The sequence below is a fragment of the Fukomys damarensis genome, unplaced genomic scaffold (genome assembly GCF_012274545.1).
Source record: "Fukomys damarensis isolate Sample0158 unplaced genomic scaffold, DMR_v1.0_HiC HiC_scaffold_8, whole genome shotgun sequence".
Lineage (NCBI taxonomy): Eukaryota > Metazoa > Chordata > Mammalia > Rodentia > Bathyergidae > Fukomys > Fukomys damarensis.
In genome coordinates, this window is record NW_022900920.1 from 1,039,886 (window position 1) to 1,062,399 (window position 22,514).

At 36.6% G+C, this 22,514-nt stretch overlaps 1 protein-coding gene across 1 annotated transcript in view; it reads right to left on the minus strand.

Annotated features, from left to right (window-relative positions):
- Window positions 1–18,586: 18,586 nt before the first annotated feature.
- Opalin (oligodendrocytic myelin paranodal and inner loop protein) overlaps window positions 18,587–22,514 on the minus strand; it is a 16,248-nt gene continuing 12,320 nt past the window's right edge. Inside the window, exons 5-6 of the mRNA XM_010618125.2 lie at window positions 21,495–21,551; window positions 18,587–19,545 (exon numbers count right to left, since the gene is read on the minus strand). Coding sequence (XP_010616427.1) covers window positions 19,369–19,545; window positions 21,495–21,551 — 234 coding nt within the window. The 3' untranslated portion in view covers window positions 18,587–19,368. The remainder of the gene's footprint in view (window positions 19,546–21,494; window positions 21,552–22,514) is intronic.

Consider the following 22,514-nt stretch of genomic DNA (forward strand, 5'->3'; position numbering starts at 1 on the left):
GCACCACCATGCCCGGCTTCCATGACATTCTTGAGAATAGGCATCTGTGTAGTTAAGCTTAGTTTTTTCACTCCAGTTTCTGTTTTTCTATGAAAATATATTTATTAAATTAACCACCAATAGAAATTTAAAATGCCTTTTTTTTTTTTTTTTGGTACCAGGCATTGAACTCTGGCCCTTACACTTGTGAGGCAGCCAGCAGAACCACTAAGCTAAATCTCCAGCCCTAAAATGATCTTATTTTTTAAATTAATTTTATTGGCACATTTTAAGAACATAATACAACATTCATCATTGGAGATTTGTACCCTTACATTCAAATGACCTTATGTCAATGCACCAGCTACCCCTCAGAGGACTAATAGGGTATATACAGGGTATATAGGACTAAGGTATATACAGAACTAAAAAAATCAGACCCAAAAAATAAAAGTTCCACTCAAAAAATGGGCAGTTGAAATGAAAAGCTACTTCTCAGTAACTACAAATGGCCAATAAACACATTGCAAATGCTCATCATCACTGGACATTAGACTAATGGAAATTAAAACGACATTGAGATTCCATCTCACCCCAGAAAGAATGGCTACCATCAAGAAATCAAGTAATAATAAGACTGTGGGGATAAAAGAACCCTTCTACATTCTTGGTGGGAATGTCAATCGGTACAACCACTGTGGAGATCAACATGTTGATTCCTCAAAACATTAAAATTGGGAATTTCATTTGAACCAGCTACCACCCATTCTGAGTATCTTCCCAAAAGACTCAAAGACGTCATATCACGGTGTCACATGCATACCCACATTTATAGCAGCGTAACTCATAATAGATAAATATTGGAAGTGGCCTGTATATCTATCAACAGATGAATGGATAAAGAAAATGTGGTATTTATACACAATAGAGTACTTCTCTGCCATAAGGAAAGATAAATTTGAGTCATTTGTAGGAAAACGGATAAACCTTGAGACAACAGTGCTCAGTGAAATAAATCAGACACACAAACTTAAATATCATGTGATTTCTCTCATATGAGAAACCCAAAGCTTAAATAATTTAAAGAGCAAAATATAAGATATACAATAGGAAAGAGGGAGATAGATCTTCTGCAAATGAGAGGGGATCTAGAGACGGAGGAAAGAAGAGGAAGATGAAGTAAAAAGAATTAAGGTGTCGTTGCAATGGATCTTTAAAAGGTAATTTTTTTCTTTAGAGATAAGCTATTTCTCCAAATTTCACTCTGCTGAGCACAGAACCAACACCTCCCTCAGTCCCAAAGAAGTGACAGAGCATGCAGACGCCAGACCAAGGAGGCCAGGGCCCAGTTTCCTTTCCTCTAGAGAGGGAGATGGCTGGAAGTGTGGGATCTGCATTATCTCTCTGTGCTCTCCCCACTCTCTGTTCCTTATAACAAAAGACATTTGTTCAGCTGTACATGGTGAGATGGTGATTTGAGGCTAGCTTTAAATAAATCATTTTTACCAAAGCGTATGGCCTCCTTTGAGGCCAAGCAAATGAACTTGAGTGTATGAAGCCACCAAAGCCCCACAATAAATGTAATCATTATGCAGTGCAAACATGTCCTAATAATTTTTTTTATTTTTAAAAAAGAAGTGATTCAAAGAAAGTGTTGCAAAATTTGCTTAAGATAGGTGTAATTTGATATTTGTCACTAACCTCCAACTGTAATCATCACTGTTTGTGGTTAAGAATTTCCCTAATGCATAAGAAACTTACATTCTCACTCTGTTCTTTTGGCCTATGTGCTACTATTTTTTTTAGCTTATTTTTTGTTTGATACCAGGGATCAAACTCCAATCCTTGTGCTTACAAGGCAGATGGTGGAACCACGGAGCTAAATCCCTGACCCCTATGTGCTACTCATTTTACTTCTCTATATGCTATAAATTCCACAATACATTATTATTATTACTATTATTATTATTATTGCTCTAAACAGCCCAGTCTCCCATAAAGAGATTTAAGTTAAGTTATCCATTGTTTAAGAGATATGTACTGAGAAGTACATCATTAGTCAATTCTGCTAGTATGCAAACATAACAGAGTACTTATGCAAACAAAGATGACTGTGACATGAAAAGGTAATATAATTCTATGGGACACTGTGGTACAATATTGTCTTCTGGTGGATCAAAACATCACTATATGATACACAACTGTAATAAGAAAATGTCTTTATATTATTCATGACATTACCTTTTCTGATACTTTTTTTTTCCTTAATGTTGATATCTCTCTGATACTATTTTTTTTTTCCCCCTTTTTTTTTTTTTTTTTTTTTGGTACCGGGGATTGAACTCGGGTCCTTGACCTTGCAAGGCAGGCCACTGAACCACTGAGCTAAATCCCCAGCCCCCTTTCCCCTTTTAAAAGATGTTTTTGCTAGGTAAAAATTTGAGGTTGACAATGCTTTTCTCTGTATTTTAAAAATGTTGCTCCATTGCCTACCTTGTACTGTTTTCCACTGGGAATTTTTTTCATCCTTATCTTTGTTTCTCTTTGTGTATCTTATCTTATCTTTGTGTATAATATGTCTGTTTCCATGGCTGCTTTTACAATTTTTCAGTTTATTAAAAGTTTTGAGCAATCTGATTATGAAGAGCCCTGGTACAGATTCTTCATGTTTCTTAGACTGGGGGTTTTTTCAACTTCTTTAATCTGTGGGTGTAGAGTTCTTATCATTAAATTTTTCATCTATTATTTCTTCAAATATTTTTTCTACCCCCTTTCCCCACTTTGATAACTTGCATTGTTTATTAGGCCAGTTGACATTATCTTATGGATCATTGAGATCATGATGATCTATTTTTTTTCCAGCCTTTTTGAATTTGTGTTTTATTTACAGTAGTTTTTATTGCTGTGTCTTTGGATTTACCATTTTTTCCTTTTGCAGTACAGAAATTTCTATTAATCTTATCTAGTATATTTTTCATCTCTAACATTATACTTTTAATCTTTAGATGTATTTTTAGGTACCCCCCTACCAGTACCAGAGATTGAACTCAGGACTTGCACTTGCTGGAAAGGCACAGTGCCACTGAGCTACATCTTTGACTCTTATAATTAGGGTGTTTTTTTTTAATGTCTATTTAACACATTCAGTTATCCCTCTAGCTCACTAAATATTAGGAATAGAGTGAACAATTTCTTTACAAATCATGTTATCTATGTTAATCGTGTTGTCTTAATCGGTTGTTATTCTCTTTATGGTCATGTTTTCCTGCCTCTTTGAATGCCTAATAATTTTTTGTTGTTTTACAGATGAGCTGTATCAATCTTAATTTTTCACATTTTTCACTAGTATATTGGTTATATAGATTAATGGGTTTCATTTTGGCATTTTTACACATGCACATAACATATTTTGATGCCTACTAATTTTTTATTAGATTCTTTTTCTAAACATTGGGAATTCTACCCTGTTGTGAGCTAGATTTTTTTATTTCTGTATTATTGCATTTGGTTCAAGAACCTCAGTATTTGTCATTAAGTGGTTCCAAGAGGCATGTTAAGCACCAAAAGCAATTAAGTACCAAACAAAATGTTCATATAAAGAATAATGGAAATAATTTTAATGCATTCTTCAAGACAACGCACATTTTTGAAGCATGTTGTAGAAATATAGGGTTGTATATTATTGCTTTACAAGAGAAGTAAACCTTAAAAATAATAAATACCTAGGTTAAACAAAATTAAAACTTCACTTAGAGTCATAGCCTAATGGAATGGTGGGAGGAGAGTCATAAGGAGGACAGGCTACATGAGTGTTGCTGGGAAGGAGAATCCCCTTCCAGAGAACATAGGGTACTTGCACGTCAGGTGCTCTTCTTCTTTTCTGCCTTTTCACAGTTTGCACCAGAGCCGTGACACCATCACTCTTCACCTCTACTAAAAACTTATTCATTGAGGATGCTTCCTCTTCTTTTCACAATTCCTATAAAGTGAGAAATTATTCAGGCATTGAATAAGTTCACATTTCTGCTTGTCAGAGCTTGGTCTGTGTGGTACTTGTCTTAGTTACTCTTCTTGTTGTTGAGACAAAATATCTGACACCACAAGTTGAAGGAAGAAAAGTATATTTAGCTTGAAGTTGGTAGCAGTTTCAGTCCATAGTTAGGTGGCTCCAAGGCAGGGTGGCCAGGGAGAGGGACATCACAGAGGAAAAACAGTCCATGGTGGAGCAGGCAAGAGGCAGCAAGTATTCTTTTCCCTTTTATCCTATCCAGGCTGCAAGCCTTTTGGGTGGTGCCACCCAAATCCAGGATGGGCCTTCCCACCCAGAACTATGATAAGCCAGTTAGTGGAATAATTTAGTGCCTTCAATGCCAGTATTACATACCCTAGTTCCAGCATCACACACCTATGGTCCAGCCACCTCCGAAAAGCCTCATAAGGCTTTGGGGGAACACTAGATACAAGATAAAAGAGTACTTCTCCAGAGTTTTGGACTTGTGCCCATTCTGCATACATTTCTTTTACCAAGGAACTAAGGACATTCTCCTTTATTTCCTTCTCATCCGAAGAAACCTCTTCAGCCACCTCTGGTTGCTCCTTCTTCTGTAGTTGCTACAGCTCCTTAATGCTGAGCTTTTCAGGATATTCATCTAACAACTCCTCCATATCAGCAGCATTGACCCAAGACCCATGGAATGTCCCAAAAATACAACATTCTGCACAACCTCTCTCTCTGTACCTGCATGCTTATGGTCAGTCTCAAACCCTTTGAAGTTCTTTTGGGTCATAGCTTTTGGCTACAGATTCTTTCATGCTGAATTCACTGTCCTATAAGAGACTTTGTTCCAGCCTTATCAATAAGGTTAAGGCAGGATGGGACACTGAAATGCACCTTCCAGAATTCTGTGAGGGTTAATGGGGTGTCAGAAATTATCTCAAAGCACCACTGGAAAACTGCGTTAATATACAACATTTGAAGTTTAAAATAACCTGCCTGTCCTTGTGCTGGATGAGAGGAGTAGTACTGAGGGACAGGAACTTCCCAGTGATGAAACTGAAGGCCTCCAGTCACTCTAAGCCTGGAGGGTGGACAAGCATGCTGACCAAAAATAAGAGAGCATCCAGAGGGAAATCTTTCTCCAGCAAATACCTCATTTATCCACTCTGTGAAAAACTGCCTCACTACCCAAGCTTTCTGTTTGTCCTACACATCACATGGAGTTTATCTTGCCTGGCCATAAAAGCACTGTCATCAATCAATGTCCCAAGTTTTAAAAGCTCAGCATGCAGCACTTGCTTTTTCACATACCATGGCTTCCAAAACACTGCCACCCACTAACTGCTCCTGGTTTACTCAAGGTAGTAATGGCTTTGGACTGCCTTGGTTGGGAACAGTGTTTTGTTATTGCTTTGACTCCTTTCACAACATCAGCTTTTCTATTATTTCTTTTTGGGGCCGGGATTTAGCTCAGTGGCATCATGCCTGCCTCGTAACCTTAAGGTACTAAGTTTGAGTCCTGGTACCAAAAAAAAAAAAAAAAAAAAAAATTTTTTTTAAAAAGAAAGAAAGAAAAAAAGAACTTCAAGCCTATCATTTCTTTTTTATTAATGACGGTGGAAACTGTTGTTCTAGGCAAACCCAAGCAAGATCAGAAATGACAAGACTGCTCTCACACTTCCCTGTTATTCGTGTCTTGCTCAAATGGTGGTATAGAGTAATTCTTTCTTCTGCACTGTGCTATCACTATTCATTTTCATAGAATTAATGATGAAATAAAGCACATAAATACATTAAATGACCGCGGAAACTAAGACCACAAGAGGATGTTCATAGGACAAGGGTAGCAAGTTAAACAGGCAATGGATATCGACTGACAAGTTCTGTCTTGCATGTCAAGTACCAAACAATGAGTGTTAGGACAAAATTTTCATGTCAAATATGTCAAGTACTAAATTTGATGAGTGTGAAATTAAGTTACGATGATCCTTAGAAACAGTTTCATCTGTCATCTTACTTTTAAGCTTTGTTTGACAGGATGAAAGCTTGGCCAGGGTTAATATTCCTCCCCCTACCAAGGCAATACTTTTCTTAGTGTTCTACCTGATTCCTGGTGAATTATCATGTTTTCTATTTTGATCCTCTGGGTGCTTGGCAGTCTTGTTCCTCTAATTATTTCACACAGTTCCTTCTCCAGGAGTGGGTATTTTGCTCACATGCATGTTCTGATCTCTAGGCAATAGAATACTCAAGACCCTCCTCAGATCTCTGAGTTTTGTCTCTTTATAATTCCTCTATCCTGTACTCTGCCCTGCAAATTGTATTTATCTTGGCCTCCTCAGACTTCCAAATCTGTCTCTTTATTTGCACATGCAAAGGTCATATGGTGGGAGGATTACGGTGTCTGAAAAGCAGAGAGAAGTCCCGTGTGACATGAGGGATCATGGCACCAAACATGCAGAACAAAATGTCCTTACTGCTGGAGAATCTTGGAGGAGCAGAGAGGAAACTGTTTTGCTGGAGGGGGCTTGGCATTTGAGTGGGACATAGCCTGAGATTCCCCCTACTTTCAAGATAAAAAGCTAAAAACAACTGGATTTTCTTGGAAATGTCATTAGGATGGAGACATTTCCAAGAAAATCTAGTTGCTTTTAGCTTTTGCTTTATGGCTCCAGTGTTATTTTAGGACCAAGCAGATTTCCTGAAACAGAAAAGAATGCCAGTGAACCTGTGTTAAATTAATTCATGCATTAAACAGGAATTCTCATCAAAATGCTAGGAGTTCAGGGACGGTGTGTATTGTCAATCCTTCAAGAATTAGTCATTATTGCGGGGTTTTTGTGTGTGTCTGTGTCTTTAATTAGCATTAAAATGTTGCAGGGATTAATGCCACAAAGAAAACTATGCAATAATTGTTATCTCTTGGCAAAATATAGGAGAAATAAGTATCTCTGTCTACCCGCACTGTTGAGAGCTGAGGAAGACAAGAGTACGGAGGACTGTGCTGAGTGGGGAGCAAAGAGACAGAATGGGAACGAACAGGAGGCTTCACCTTGCAAGGTTTGTGAAAAATAAGTTTAGAATATTTGAATTGGGTAGATGTGCCTTACAGACAAAGTTATCCAAATGCTAGGTGCTACATGAAGAAATGGTACTTAATACATTTTGTGACCTCAAGGTCAACTTTATCATGAACTGTGGGATGGAGAACCAGGGTTGCTGACTTCTTGTCTCTTCTTACAACACTGGGCTTCCCTCCATGAAGGACGGAACAGCTCCCAACATCAGTCTGGCCAAGAAAGTTCCAGTACCAGGAATATCTTGGATTCAGCCCAGGATGCTAATGTCCTATACTTTAATGTAGGCAAAGGAAAACCATGTGTTTTGTATATTCATAAAAATAACCATGTCTCATTTACTTCCTTTGTTGCTGGAACAAAATACTTGATACCTACAATTGAAGGAAGGAGCAGTTCATTTGGGCTTGCAGTTTTTTAGGGGTTTAAATCCATCATTGAGTGGCTCTAGGTCAGAGTGGCATGGCAGAGAAGCAGCAGCTGATGGCATGGCATCTAGGCAGCATGAAGTGAACGGGAGGAACTGGGGAGGGTGATAAACTCTTCCAGGCCATGCTCCTCCCAGTGACCCACCTTTTTCCAACCAGATCCCACCTCCTAGGAGCAATTCAGCTGTATAAGGCCCTATATATGGCTTATCTCTAGATGTCTTCCCAAAGCCTCATGTGCTCATAGGTGAGGCTTTTGGAAGATGGCTGGATCACGAGTGTGTGACACTGGATGAAGGGTGTGTGATGAGTGAATTGGCTTAGTATCTGGGTGTAGTGGGAAGCTCCAGCCTGGGTGTGGGTAGCATCAACCAATAGGTTTGTTGCCTGGATAGAGTATAAAGGGAAAGATGAAAGACTGGCTTGTTGCTTCCTGACTACTTTGCTGTGGACTCTTTCTCCTCTGCCATGCCCGTCTGCCATGCTGCTCTGCATAGAGCCAGCCAACTATGGACTGAAACCTCCACAAATTGTTAGGTAAAATAAACCTTTCCTCCTTGAACTTGTGTCAGGAACAAGAAAAGTAACTAAGGCAGTCCACCTAATCCAAGTGCCTTCCAAAGCCCAGCCTATGACTGCATGAGCTTTAGGGGGATATCAGATATAAAACATAACATTTCACCCCTGGTCCTCAAAAGACTCATACACATCTCTTTATGCAAAATGCATTCAGTCCATCTATAAGAGCTGCCAAAGTCCTAACAGTTTCATCATTGCTGGAAAGTCCCAAGTCCAAAGTTTCCTCTAAGACGCAAGGCAATCTCTTACCTGTGAGAGCCTATAAAAATCAGAAGAAAGCTAAATATTGCTGACACACAGTGGCACAGGAGAAACAGTCCCATTCCAAAAGGAAAAAATTAGGGGATATAAACTAATGAGACCAACGCAAGACCAAAACCCAGCAAAGCAAACATCAAATCTTGTAGTTTCCTGTCTAGTATCCACAGCAAGCCGTGATGAGATGTGGAGACCAAAAGGCTTAGACAGCCCACTCCCTACAGCATTGCTGCTGGTTGCAGTTCTCACTGCTTCTCTCTTGGGCTAGCTTTGCTCATTCATTGCAGCTTTCCTCAGACATTTCATAATCCTGGTTTCTCTAATTTCCTGAGGTTTCCATTCTACGTTCAGTTCCATCTTCTCAGCTTCATTGCCCACTAGGAGCACACTGCCTGGCCATCTTCTGAAATCTGAGTGGAAGTCTTCCTGACCTTACACCTCTTGCATTCTGCATCCCTGTAAAACCAGCACAACATGAATAATGCCCGGGTCTCTCAGCAGCTTGAGCAGTCACCAGGCCCTATTGCATCATAGCTACAATCATCTCTGAGTGTCTGGATGGTTGAACACTATGAACTCAATGCCTAGGAGCAATTGCTCTAGGTGGGCGTTCTCGAGCCTGGTTCCCTGGAGCTCTCTTCTCAGAACAGTCATTCACCTTTAAAATTTTGATCCTTCAGAGGTGATTTCTGAAATGTACTCAAGCCATTTTTCCTATTGTTCTGCTACAAAGTACTTGGCTTCTTTTTCATGTTAATCTTTTCAGCAACCAAGCTGTCTTTTTTAAAATTAATTTTATTGGTACATTTTAGGTATACAATATAATGACATTTATCATTGGAAATTTGTACCTTGACATAATAGATCTTGGTTCTTATTTTTTCCCATTCCTCTGCTCTCCCTTCAACCCCTGAACCCCTACCTATTTACAAAGACTTTGTTTCCATTTTTTTCCTTTTCTCAATTAATTACATTTCCTTCTTTCTTTTTCCCAACCACTCCAATTTCTCCTTCCCCTTTGGACCTTCACTTCCTATTTCACATTATCTATTATACCTTTTGATCCTTAATAACACTTTCGGTTTCTCAACCAGAGAAACTATTTGATATTTACACTCATGGGTCCTGTTTATTTCACTTAAGAGTATTGCGTCAAGGAGTGTCCATTTAGCTATAAATGTCTCTAAATTCTCATTCTTTATGGCTGAATTGTACTCCATTTTCATTAAAAAAAAAAAAGTCTTCTTTATCCAGTCTCCAGGTGATGGGCAATTGGGCTGCTTCCAAGTTTCAGATATTACAAACTGCTATGAACATGGGTACACATATGTCATTGTGGTATGATTCTTTTAATTCTTTTGGGAAGACACACAGCAGGGAAATAACTAGATCAAATGGGATCTCTAATCCTGGTTGTTTGAGGAATCTCCATACTGATTTCCACAGTGGTTGGACCAAACTACAATCACACCAACAGTGAAGTAGGGTTCCTTTTGCTCATTGCCCCACCAGCATTTGTCATTGGTTGATTTCATTCTTTCCGGGGGGAGGTGGAATCTCAGCTCTGTTTTAATCTACAGCTCTCAAATGACCAGTTGTTGAACATTTTTTCATATGTTTATCTGCTATTTCAACTTCTTTCTCTGAAAAATGTCTGTTCATTCAGACGCCCATTTTTTAATTTGGTCTTTAAATTGGGAGATCTGATTTTTTTTTTAAGTTCTTTATATATTCTAGATAGTAGACCTTTGTCTGAGGAACAACTGGTAAAAATGTTTTCCCATATTGTGGGTTGTCTCTTCATGCTGTTGGTGGTTTCTCTTGCTGTGCACAAGATTTTTAATAAGAAGTGATCCAACTTGTTGATTCCATTTTCTGATATCCTCTTTGATCTCCTTTTTCAGAGTGATATAGTTTTCAGAGTACAGGTCTTTGACTTTTTCGTTAGGTTGATTCCTAAGTATTTCATTTTTTTGGATGCTATTGTGGAGCTGTTACTCCAGTTCCTCTTTCAGTCTGTTGTTATTGATTTTTTTGTGTGTTGAGCTTGTATCCAGCTACTTAACTGAATTTGGTTATTAAGTCTAGAAGACTTTTGGTGGAGTTCTTGGGGTCTTCTATATAGAGTATCATGTCATCTGCAAATAATGATAATTTAATGTCTTCATTTCCTATCTTTATTCTTTTTATTTCTTTATTTGTCTAATTGCTGTGGCTAGTGTATGCAAAACTATATTGAACAGGACAGGTGTTAGTGGATATCCTTGTCTTGTTCCTGATTTTAGTGTGAAGGATTTCAGTCTTGAACATTTAGTATGATATTGGCTGTTGGTTTTTCATACATGACTTTTATCAGGTTGAGATAGAGACTGTCTATTCCAGTTTTCTATAGGGTTTTTAATCATGAACGTTTGTTGGATTTTGCCAAACACTTTTTCTGCATCTGTTGAGATGATCATATGTTTTCTGTCCTTGGCTCTATTAATATAATAATTACATTTGTTGATTTGCATATGTTGAACTCCATCCCTGGGATGAATCCCACTTTGTCAGGGTAAATGATCTACTTGATGATCTTCTGTATTCTGTTTGCCAGTATCTTCTTGAGGATTTTTGCATCTATGTTTATTAGGGAGATTGGCCTATAGTTCTCTTTTACAGTTGGGGTTTTCTCTCCTTTTTGGATCAGGATGATGCTTGCTTCCAGGAATGAATTTGGGAGTATTGCTCCCTTTCAATTTCATTGAAAAGTTTAAACAGTAGTGGCAATAGTTCTTCTCTACATGTTTTGTAACACTCAGAAGTGAAGCCACCAGAACCTGGGCTTTTCTTAGTTGGTAAGTTTTTCATTATGTTTTCAATTTTGTTGATTGATATTAGTTTTATAATTTTAGGTCATCTTCATTCATCTTTGATAATTCGTATGTACCTAGGAATCTGTCCATTTCTTCTATATTTTTCATTTACTTTTTTGTCTGAGAAATGTCTGTTCATTTCAGATGCCCATTTTTGAGTCAGCTCTTTATATTTTGGGGGGGTCTGATTTATTTGAGTTCTTTATATATTCTTAGTAAGTAGACCTTTGGCTGAGGAACAGCTGGTAAAATTTTTTTCCCACATTGTAGGTTGTCTCTTGGCTCTGTGGGTGGTTTTTCTTGCAATACAGAAGCTTTTTAATAAGATGAGATCCCAGCTATTGATTCTTTGTGCTAGTTTCTGTGCTACTGAGGATTTGTTCATAAAGTCTTTTCCTATGCCAATGTCTTTGAGAGTTCTACGTAACTTATCTTCCAGCAAGTTTAGTGTTTCTTTTTAATATTTAGATCTTTAATCCACTTCAATTTTAGTTTAGTGCATGGTGAAAGATAGGGGTCTAGTTTTAATCTTTGGCAGGTTGAAATCCAGTTTTCCAACACAATTTATTGAAGCAGCTATCTTTCCTCCACAGAGGATGGTTGACACCTTCATCAAAGACAAGGTAGCTGAGTATGTCTGCAGTTCTTTCTGCATCCTCTAATTTGTTTCACTGATCCTTGAGTCTGTTTCTTTATCAATGCTGTTTTTATCAGAGTGGCTTTGTAGTATAGTTTCAAGTTGGAGATTGTGATACCCCCTGTCATGTCTCTGTTGCCTAGAATGGCTTTTGCTATTCTAAGTCTCTTATGGTTCCAAATGAATTTTTGGATAGTTTTCTCTAGTTCTGTGAAATATACTATTGGGGTTTCAATCGGGATTGCATTGAATCTGTATAACAATTTTGGAAGTATGGCCATTTTCACTATGGTGGTTCTTCCTAGCCAAGAGCAGGAGATGTCTTTCCACTTCCTTATATCCTCTTTGATCTCTCTTTTCAGAGTGCTGTAGTTTTCAGTGTAGAAGCCTTTTGCTTACTTTGTTAGATTGATTCCTAGATATTTTATTTTTTAGGATGTTATTGTGAAAAGTATTGTTTCCCTAATTTCATCTCAGTGAGTCTGTTATTTGTGTACAAGAAGACTATTGATTTTTGAGTGTTGATCTTGTATCTAGCTACTCTGCTGAATCTGTCAACTAAGTCTTTTGGCAGAGTTTTTGCGTCTTCTATGTATAGTATCATAACATCAGCAAATAATGACAGTTTAAGTTCTTCCTTCCTATTTTTATTACTTTAATTTCTTTCTCTTGTCTAATTGCTATGTTTCCAGAACTATATTGAACAGGTGTGGTGATAGTGAGCATCCTTGCCTTATTCCTGATTTTAACTTGTAGGTTTTCATTTTCTGGCCATTTAATATGATGTTGGCTGTTAGTTTTTCATAGATAGCCTTTATCAAATTGAGGTAAAAACTATCTATTCCCATTTTCTACAGGTTTTTTATCATGAATGGGTGTTGAATTTTGTCAAATGCCTTTTATGCATCTATTGAGATGATCATATGGTTTTTTCCGTGATTCTGTTAATATAGTGTATTACATATATTGATTAATGTATGTTGAACCATCCTTGCTTCCCTGGAATAAATCCAACTTGGTCAGGGTGTTTGATCTTCTTGATGAACCTCTTCTTGATGAACCTCTGTATTCTGTTTGCCAATATCTTAATGAGGAATTTTGCATCTATGTTCATTAAGGAGATTGGCCTGTAGTTCTCATCTTTGGTTGGGGTTTTCTCTGACTTTGGAATCAAAGTAACACTTGCCTCTAGGACTGAATTTGAAAGTATTGCTTCCCTTTTGATTTCACTGAAAAGTTTAAACAGTAGTGGTAATAGTTCTTCTCTAAAAGTTTTGTAGAATTCAACATTGAAGCTATCAGGACCTGGGCTTTTCTTCACTGGTAAACTTTACATTTTCAATTTTATGGATTGTAATCGAGGTGTTTCAAATTTTTTTATCTTCTTTGTTCAACTTTGGTGATTCATTGTATCTAGAAATCTGTCCATTTCTTCTGTTTTTTCCATTTTATTAGAATACATGTTCTCAAAGTAGGTATTGATGATCCTCTTGATTTCTGCTGGATCTTCTGTGATTTCACCTTTTTTTTTCCTAATTGCATGGATTTCAGCCTTTACTTTTTTTGATGTTTGCCTAAGGGTTTGTCAATTTTGTTTATTCTTTTGAAGAACTCTTTGCTTAATTGATTTGTTTTGTATCATTCTCTTAGTCTCCATTGCATTGATTTTTGCTCTGATCTTTATAATTTCCTCCCTTGTATGAGCTTTGAGTTTGTCCTGCTCTTCTTTTCCTAGAAACTCAGATTCATCATTAGGTTGTTTGGGCTCACTCTATTTCCTAATATGAGTATTCACTACTATAAATTTCCCTCTTTGTCTCTCTTAATCAGTGTTGGTTTGAAATCCATTTGACCTACAAAGAGAATTGGTACTCCTGCTTTTTTGGGGGGATTCCTGTATTGTTTTCTACCCTTTAACTTTCACTCTATGAGTGTCTTTTTTAATTAAGACCACTACATCCTTAAAAAGAAAAAACCCCAATGAACACCAAACCAGCACTGCAAGGAATTCTAAACAATATCCTAGAAAAGGACAACGAAATTCACAATAACATGAGGCCCAACAGACCAAATCAAATAGGCAAGGCAAGAAACTAAAAGGAGATGGGAGAAAAAGTAAAAAGAGTCAACAAATGGACAACAACATGACAAGAATAAGTCAAAATATATCAGTTGTAACCATCAATGTTAATGGCCTCAATTCACCAATCAAGAGAAACAGATTGGCAGAATGGATTAAGAAGCAAAATCCAACAATATGTTGTATACAAGAAACACATCTAGTGCAAAAGGAAGTCCATAGACTGAAAGTGAAAGGATGGAAAACAATTCTCCATGCATCAGGAGTCCAGAAAAAAGCAGGGGTAGCAATCTTATTCTCAGATAAAGTAAATTTCAAACCAAAACTCATTAAGAGAGACAAAGAAGGACACTACATCCTTGTAAAGGGAACAATTCAAGAGGAAGAGCTGACAATCATAAACATATATGCACCAAATATAAATGCCCCCAACTATATAAAACAAATATTAAGTAACATGAAAAACCAAATAAGCACTAATACAATTGTAGTGGGGGATTTAAATACCCCACTATCACAAATTGACAGATCTACTAGGCAGAAAATCAACAATGAAATAATAGAACTGAACCAAGCTTTGGAACACATGGACTTAATAGATGTTTATAGAGTATTCCACCCCCAAAAACCAGAATATACATTCTTTTCGGCTGCACATGGATCATTCTCCAAAATAGACCACATACTGGCTCACAAAACAGGTCTAAATAAATGCAAAAAAATTGAAGTCATCCCCTGTTTATTATCAGATCATAGTGCAATCAAACTAGACATCAATAGCACAAGAAACTATAGAAACTTCACAAGCACATGGAAACTGAACAACACTCTCCTAAACAATCAATGGATTACAGAGGAAATTAAAGAAGAAATTAGACAGTTTTTACAAATAAATGAGAATGCCAATACAACATACAGGAATCTTTGGGACACAATGAAAGCAGTTCTACGTGGAAAATTCATAACATTGAATGCCCACACTAGGAAAACAGAGCGGGCTCAAATAAACAACTTAACGATGAAACTTAGACTCCTAGAAAAACAAGAGCAAGAAAAACCCAAAGCTCGAACAAGAGAGGAAATTATAAAGATCCGAGCAGAAATCAATGCAATTGAAATTAAGAAAACGATACAAAAAATAAATGAAACAAAGAGCTGGTTTTTTGAAAGAATAAATAAAATTGACAAACCCTTAGCTAATCTTATCAAAAAAAGGAAAGAAAAGGCTCAGATCCATGCAATTAGGAATGAAAAAGGCGAAGTCACAACAGATCCGAAAGAAATCCAGAGGATCATGAACACCTACTTTGAGAACCTGTACTCTAATAAAATGGAAAACACAGAAGAAATGGACAGATTTCTAGATACTTATGAATTACCAAAGTTGAACGAAGAAGATAAAAACATTTTAAACACCCCAATCACAATCAGTGAAATTGAAAATGTAATTAAAAACTTACCAACAAAGAAAAGCCCAGGCCCTGATGGATTCACTGCTGAATTTTACAAGACATTTAGAGAAGAACTACTACCATTACTCTTCAAACTTTTCAATGAAATTGAAAGAGAAGCTATACTTCCAAATTCATTCCTGGAAGCAAGTATCACTCTGATTCCCAAACCAGAGAAAGATACAACCAAAAAGGAGAACTACAGACCAATCTCCTTAATGAATATAGATGCAAAAATCCTTAATAAGATACTAGCAAACAGAATACAGAGGATTATTAAGAAGATCATCCATCATGACCAAGTCGGATTTATTCCAGAGATGCAAGGGTGGTTCAACATACGAAAGTCAGTGAATGTAATACATTATATTAACAAAGTCAAGGACAAAAACCATATGATCCTCTCAATAGATGCAGAAAAAGCATTTGATAAAATTCAACACCCATTCATGATAAAAACCCTGCAAAAAATTGGAATAGATGGTCTATACCTCAATTTAATAAAGGCTATTTATGAAAAACCATCAGCCAACATCATATTGAATGGCCAAAAACTGAAAACCTTCATGTTAAAATCAGGAACAAGACAAGGATGCCCACTATCGCCACTTCTCTTCAATATAGTTCTGGAAACATTAGCCACAGCAATTAGACAAGAGAAAGAAATTAAAGCAATAAAGATAGGAAAGGAAGAAGTTAAACTATCATTATTTGCTGATGATATGATACTCTACATTGAAGATCCAAAAAACTCCACCAAAAAACTTCTAGACTTAATTGACAGATTCAGTAAAGTATCTGGATACAAGGTGAATACCCAAAAATCAATAGCCTTTCTATACACAAATAACAGACAGACAGAAAGAGAAATAAGGGAAAAAATTCCTTTTACAATAGCATCCAAAAAAATGAAGTATCTAGGAATCAATCTAACAAAAGAAACAAAAGATCTCTACACTGAAAACTACAGCACTCTGAAAAAAGAAATCGAAGAGGATATAAAAAAATGGAAAGATATCCCCTGCTCCTGGGTAGGAAGAATCAACATAGTGAAAATGGCCATACTACCGAAACTGCTATATACATTCAATGCAATGCCAATTGAAATTCCAACACTATATTTCACAGAACTAGAAAAAAGAATCCAAAAATTCATTTGGAACCACAAGAGACCTAGAATAGCAAAAGCCATTATAGGCAACAGTCACATGGCACCAGGTGTAACAATTCCCAATTTGAAACTATACTACAAAGCCACTGTGATAAAATCAGCATGGTACTGGCAAAGAAATAGGCCTGAGGATCAATGGAACAGACTGGAAGACACAAAAACAAATGCAGATGTACTCAGCTACCTCATCTTCGACAAAGGAGCTCACCATCCTCAGTGGAGGAAAGATAGCCTCTTTAATAAATGGTGTTGGAAAAACTGGATATCAACCTGTCACAGATTAAAATTAGACCCTTATCTTTCGCCATGCACTAAATTAAAATCCAAATGGATTAAAGATCTAAATATTAAAACAGAAACATTAAACTTGCTGGAAAGTAAGTTAGGCAGAACTCTGGAAGACATTGGTATAGGAAAAGACTTTATGAACAAATCCTCAGTAGCACGGGAACTAGCAGAAAGAATCAACAACTGGGATCTCATCTTACTAAAAAGCTTCTGTACTTCAAAAGAAACCATTAGCAGAACTAAGAGACAATCTACAATGTGGGAAAAAATTTTTACCAGCTGTACCTCAGACAAAGGACTATTATCAAGGATATATAAAGAACTCAAAACAATCAGTCCCCCCAAATATAAAGACCCGATCCAAAAATGGGCATCCGAAATGAACAGACATTTCTCATACAAAGAAGTGAAAGCAGCAAGAAAATATATGAAAAAATGTTCCACATCACTGGTCATTCGAGAGATGCAGATGAAAACAACACTGAGATTCCACCTCACCCCACAAAGAATGGCTGCTATCAAGAAATCACACAATAACAAATGTTGGCGGGGTTGTGGGGAGAAAGGAACCCTCCTCCATTGTTGGTGGGAGTGCAGATTAGTGCAACCACTATGGAAATCAATATGGAGATACCTCAAAGAGCTTGGACTGGAGGTTCCATTTGACCCAGCCATCCCTCTGCTGGGTATCCTTCCAAGAGAACTAAAATAATCATATCACAGAGAAGTATGTGCACCCATGTTTATAGCGGCACAGTTTGTAATAGCTAAAACTTGGAAACAACCTATTTGCCCATCCGTTGGAAACTGGATAAAGAAGTTGTGGTTTTTCTATAAAATGGAGTATTACTCAGCCATAAAGAGCGAGAGAATAGATTCATTCATAGGAAAATGGATACATATTAAAGATATACTCCTAAGTGAAATAAATAAGTCACACATGTGTAAATAAGAAAAAAAAAAAAGAAAAAACCCAAGAGGAACAGATGACAATCATAAATGTATATGCACCAAATAGTAGCCCAGCACCACTCCAGAAGATGTCTTCCTTTCCATTCAGCCTCTCTAGAGAGAATCCTCAGCAAGCCAAAATGGCAGTGCTATTCATAGGCTCAGGCATTGTTCTCTCTGAAGATTTTTGTTATTCTTGTTCTTGTTCTTATTCTTACTGATGACAATGATGATGTTTAAGTAGAAGAAACTGTATCCTCAGAAACTACACTTAAGGCACAAAGTTCAAAGATAATTTGAGTAACTGTCATACAAGGCACACACTGTCTTACTTTTAAAATGTCTCACTGTGGGGCCTGGGATTTATCTCAGTGGTGCCACCACCTGTCTCACAAGTGCAAAGTCCTGAGTTCAATCCCTGGTACCAAAAAAAAATAAAAAAATAAAATAAAATGTATCACTGTAAATAAAAGTCATTTTAAAATGAAACATGTATCTTCAACATCTTGAAAGGCAAATGTAGCGCCTCTGTACTCGGAATGTAAAACTTGTAAAAACCTGGTTTTTGCTGGTTCATATGTAAGGTCAGGGTCACATCTAGACCTAGGTTTAAAATTTTACACACTACTAGAATTACCTTGAGGTATCAATGTAGAATTAACTTTAGATGTCAACAATTTGGATTGCAGGCCATGGAAAAATGTTTGACACAGGTATTTTCTTGGTGACATTACAAATATGGGTAACAAGTGCCAGTGATCTTCTGTTTGACTTTATCAGACACACAATATAGGAAGAGGTAAGAAAAAGTAGGTAGGGAACAAGAACTAAAATTTTTAGTACTTATTAAGTGGCAAACACTTTCCTTTATTTTTATTTAATATTTTTAATAACCACATAAAGCAATTAATTTAAATCCCTCCTGGACAAAACCAGACTAAGGCTTGGAGAGGTTAATTGATTTCTCCAAAAGTAATACAGTTGTTCAGTGGCAGGTCTAATTTTCTTTCAGCTGTTGCATGACAAGACCTAACCATATCCTACCCTATGATCAGGAAATGTGTGGCTCCATATGATTTTTTAATTCTGAGATATTCAGAAATAAGAGACAGAGAGCTGAAATAGCTCAATTGGGAGAGCAGTAGACTGAAGAAATCAGAAATGACTTCCCCTCACACATCTCACATAAGTTTCATTTATACTCTAACTTATACTAGGCTGACCTTGGCCAACATTTCTACAGAAGCCAGGCCTGATAGCTTTTTTGAGAAAAGGGGTGTAATAAAAAGATGAAAAGGCAAGACACTCAGAAACCAGGCCCTTTTCCCAAAACCACAAAGGCAAATTCCCACTGGAGTCAGGACAGGAGCTTAGGCGTTCATCTGGATGTACAGCAAATTCACAGAGTGTTTCATTACTTCTTAAACAACATATCCAAGAGTCAGAATGATCCTTACTGGAACCATCCCCTAAAGACACAAACCCACCCAAAAGTATCCCACATCTACAAACAAAGTGTGAATTGGTTAAGAAGCAGCTTAGCTACTCCTCTTCAAGTACAAATCCCTGGGTCTTTAGCCCTGTTCAGCTCCAGATCGGCTCCTGGACTAAGTCATATCATTCCAGACTTAGTCTAGGTATAAGCCACCACAGTCCCCTCCTTCTTTCTGTTTCTTCGGGAGGATGGTAAGTGTCAGGCAGGGGCTGCTCACTTCCTGCTACAGTCTTCACATATATGTGGGCTTCTTGTGCTCCTGTTGTATTCTTCATATGTGTAGGTGACCTCCTAGGATTCTTGAGAAAACAAACAGATTTTTTGAAAATACCCTTCAGAGACTTCTACTGCTGTCCAAGTTGAAGTAATATGACCATATTCACCCTCCCACCTGAAATAACCAAAAACCAGGGGGAAAGTGAAACAATAGTTTTAAAGACACTGTACATCAAATGAGGAAGGACAAGTGATATGGAGAGACAGAAAACAAAGTAAGGAGAGATTTGTAATTGCTGACCTGACAGCCTTTGGGAAATTTTCAGGTCATGTAATTCTCTTTTGCTTATTAACATAGTATCTCTTTACCCATTTTTTAATGTTTAATCTACTTGAATCTTTGTATTTAAAGTGGAGTTTTGTAGACATCATATATTTAGATTTGGCTTTTATAACGAATCTGAATATCTCTGCCTTTTAATTGGGGATATTTATATCATTTACATTTAATATGATTACTGATATGGTTGAGTTTAAATCTATTGTTATGGTTCAAATCCAAAGTGTCCCCCCAAAGGGTTATTGTATTAAAGTCTTGGTTGCCATCTGATGGGATGTGGAAAACTGATTAGATCATGAGGGCTCTAGCTTCACCAAGTGGATTAGTTCATTAACTGCATGGACTCTTAGGAGGTAGGCCCTAGTTAGAGGGAGTAGGCCCGAGGGGGTGTGCTTTTGAAGGATATATCTTGTTCCCAAGCTCTTCCTCTCTGATTGCCTTCCCTCCTTCTCTGTTCCTCAGGTTCCAGTAAGGTGAAAGCATTGCTGCACCTCACCTTCTCACTAGGATGTTTTGCTTTACATTAGGCCCACAACAGTGAAACCAGCTTACCATGAACTGAAATCATGAAACAAAATAAACTTTTCTTCCTTTCAGTTGCTATTCTTGAATATTTTTCCATTAACAACGCAAACCAGACTAATATGCTACTATCTTGCCATTTGTTTTCTACATGTTCTGTCTGTTCATCTTCTCTAAAACCATTCTCTGCCTCATTCCATATAGGTTTTAGAAGAACTTTACTAAATTTCATGAAAAAAATTAGGATTTGTATTGGAATCACATTTTTCATATTATTATATATTTCAATAAGTGAACCACCAAATTGTAATGTTTGACATCTTTATGACATTAAGTCTTCCTGCCTAGGAACATAATTTATCATTCTCACTTTTCAGGAATTTATTGTTGTTTATTAAAGTTTTATTTCCATAAAAGGATTACATTTTTTTTAGATTTATTCTTCAGTATTCTAAATATTTCTATCACTGCTGCAAAATGGTATTTTATACATTTTTTAATTTATTGTTATTGTTAAGAACTGTACATTACTTTTCTATATTAATTTTTTGATCCAGTTAACTTGTTAAAATATCTTGTTAATTCTGATAACTTATCTGTAGACTATTTGGCTTTTCTATGTAGATGAACATATCTTGTACAATAAATGACAACTGTGTTTCTTCCTATTTAAGACATACATTTTCTTTTTCTTATCCTACTCTAATGTCAAGGATCTAAGATACAATACTGAATAGAAGTGATGAATATCTTACATTTATTTCTGATCTTGATGAGAAAGCTTTCAACATTTTATCATTGCGGTGACATTTGCTGTAATGTTTTTAAAAGATTGTCAACTTTCAAGTTAAGAAGTCCCTACTCTAGTTTGCTAAAAGTTCATATCACGAAGTGATTTTTAGATTTTCCGCATCCCTAGAGATAGTCACACAGTTTTTCCTTTTTCATTTGTCTGTGAAATAAGTAACATTAAGTTGATTTTCTACTATTAAATAAACCTTGAACTCTTGCCTGGCCAATAAAATTACACTGGGAACCACCTCTGAGCTTCTTCTGTTCTCCTTCCTTCCATGTGCACTCACATCATAAATCTGTATATGAAAAGCCTTAAACCCCTTAGCAGTGTCACTGTATGAATCATATATAGAGATTATAATCAAACATTCTTACTTCAGATATCGTGGGATTGTCATAGATTTCTGAAATTTCACATGGTCTCTCACTTTCCTAAAAAAAAACAAAAAAATGGGGTTGCGTCATTTGACCATAACCATGATCAAAATCAGTGGTTCTTAATCCTGAATGCACACTGGAATCACCAGGAAGCTTTAAAAGCAAAACAAATAAGAAACAGATAATTAACCCTGCATACAAAACAAACTCAAGAAACATCATTATGAGTTACTCAAAAATAATACAGAATTGACAGTATGAAAAAGTAGGTGGGAGCAGAGATAAAACAAGATTGACCACGAGTTGATAGTTGGATTCCCTGAAATATTCTTTTCTACTTAATGTGTGTGTAAAATGAGAGTAATTCCAGAGCTCCAGCGGTGCACTCAGCACACAGTACTTATATAAAATTAGAGCAATCCCCTTTATCCAAGGTTTTGCTTCACTCAACTTTAGTTACCCAGTGGTCAAATGGGGTCTGAAAATTTTAATAGAAATTCCAGAAATAAACAATTCATAAAAGTTTTAAATTGCCATTCTGATTTTGAATAGCGCGACGGATGTAACCCATCCTGCTTCATTCTGCCCAAGAAGTGAATAATCCCTTTGTTCAGTGCACTCATCCTCTATATGCTACCCACCCTATGTCAGTTGAGAAACAACAAACCACATTCACAGAAGTTTTATTATAGTATGTTGTTATAATTTTTCTATTGTTGATATCTTACATGTGTAATTTACAAATTCAATTGTATCACGGGTATGTGTACACTGCAAAAAAAGTAATATGTATAAGATTCAGTACTCCACATTGTGAAGCATCCATTGGAAGGTATTGGAATGCAAACTTTGTGAATAACAGGGGACGACTTGTCTAATTAATTTAAAAAGTAACATCAAAGCCACAGATCTATCATCCAGAAATTCTAATTAAATTGGTATTGGTGGTTGGTGTTTTATGGCTTCCTAAATGATTTTAGAGTACACTGAAGACTGAGAAACTATTATATATAGAAC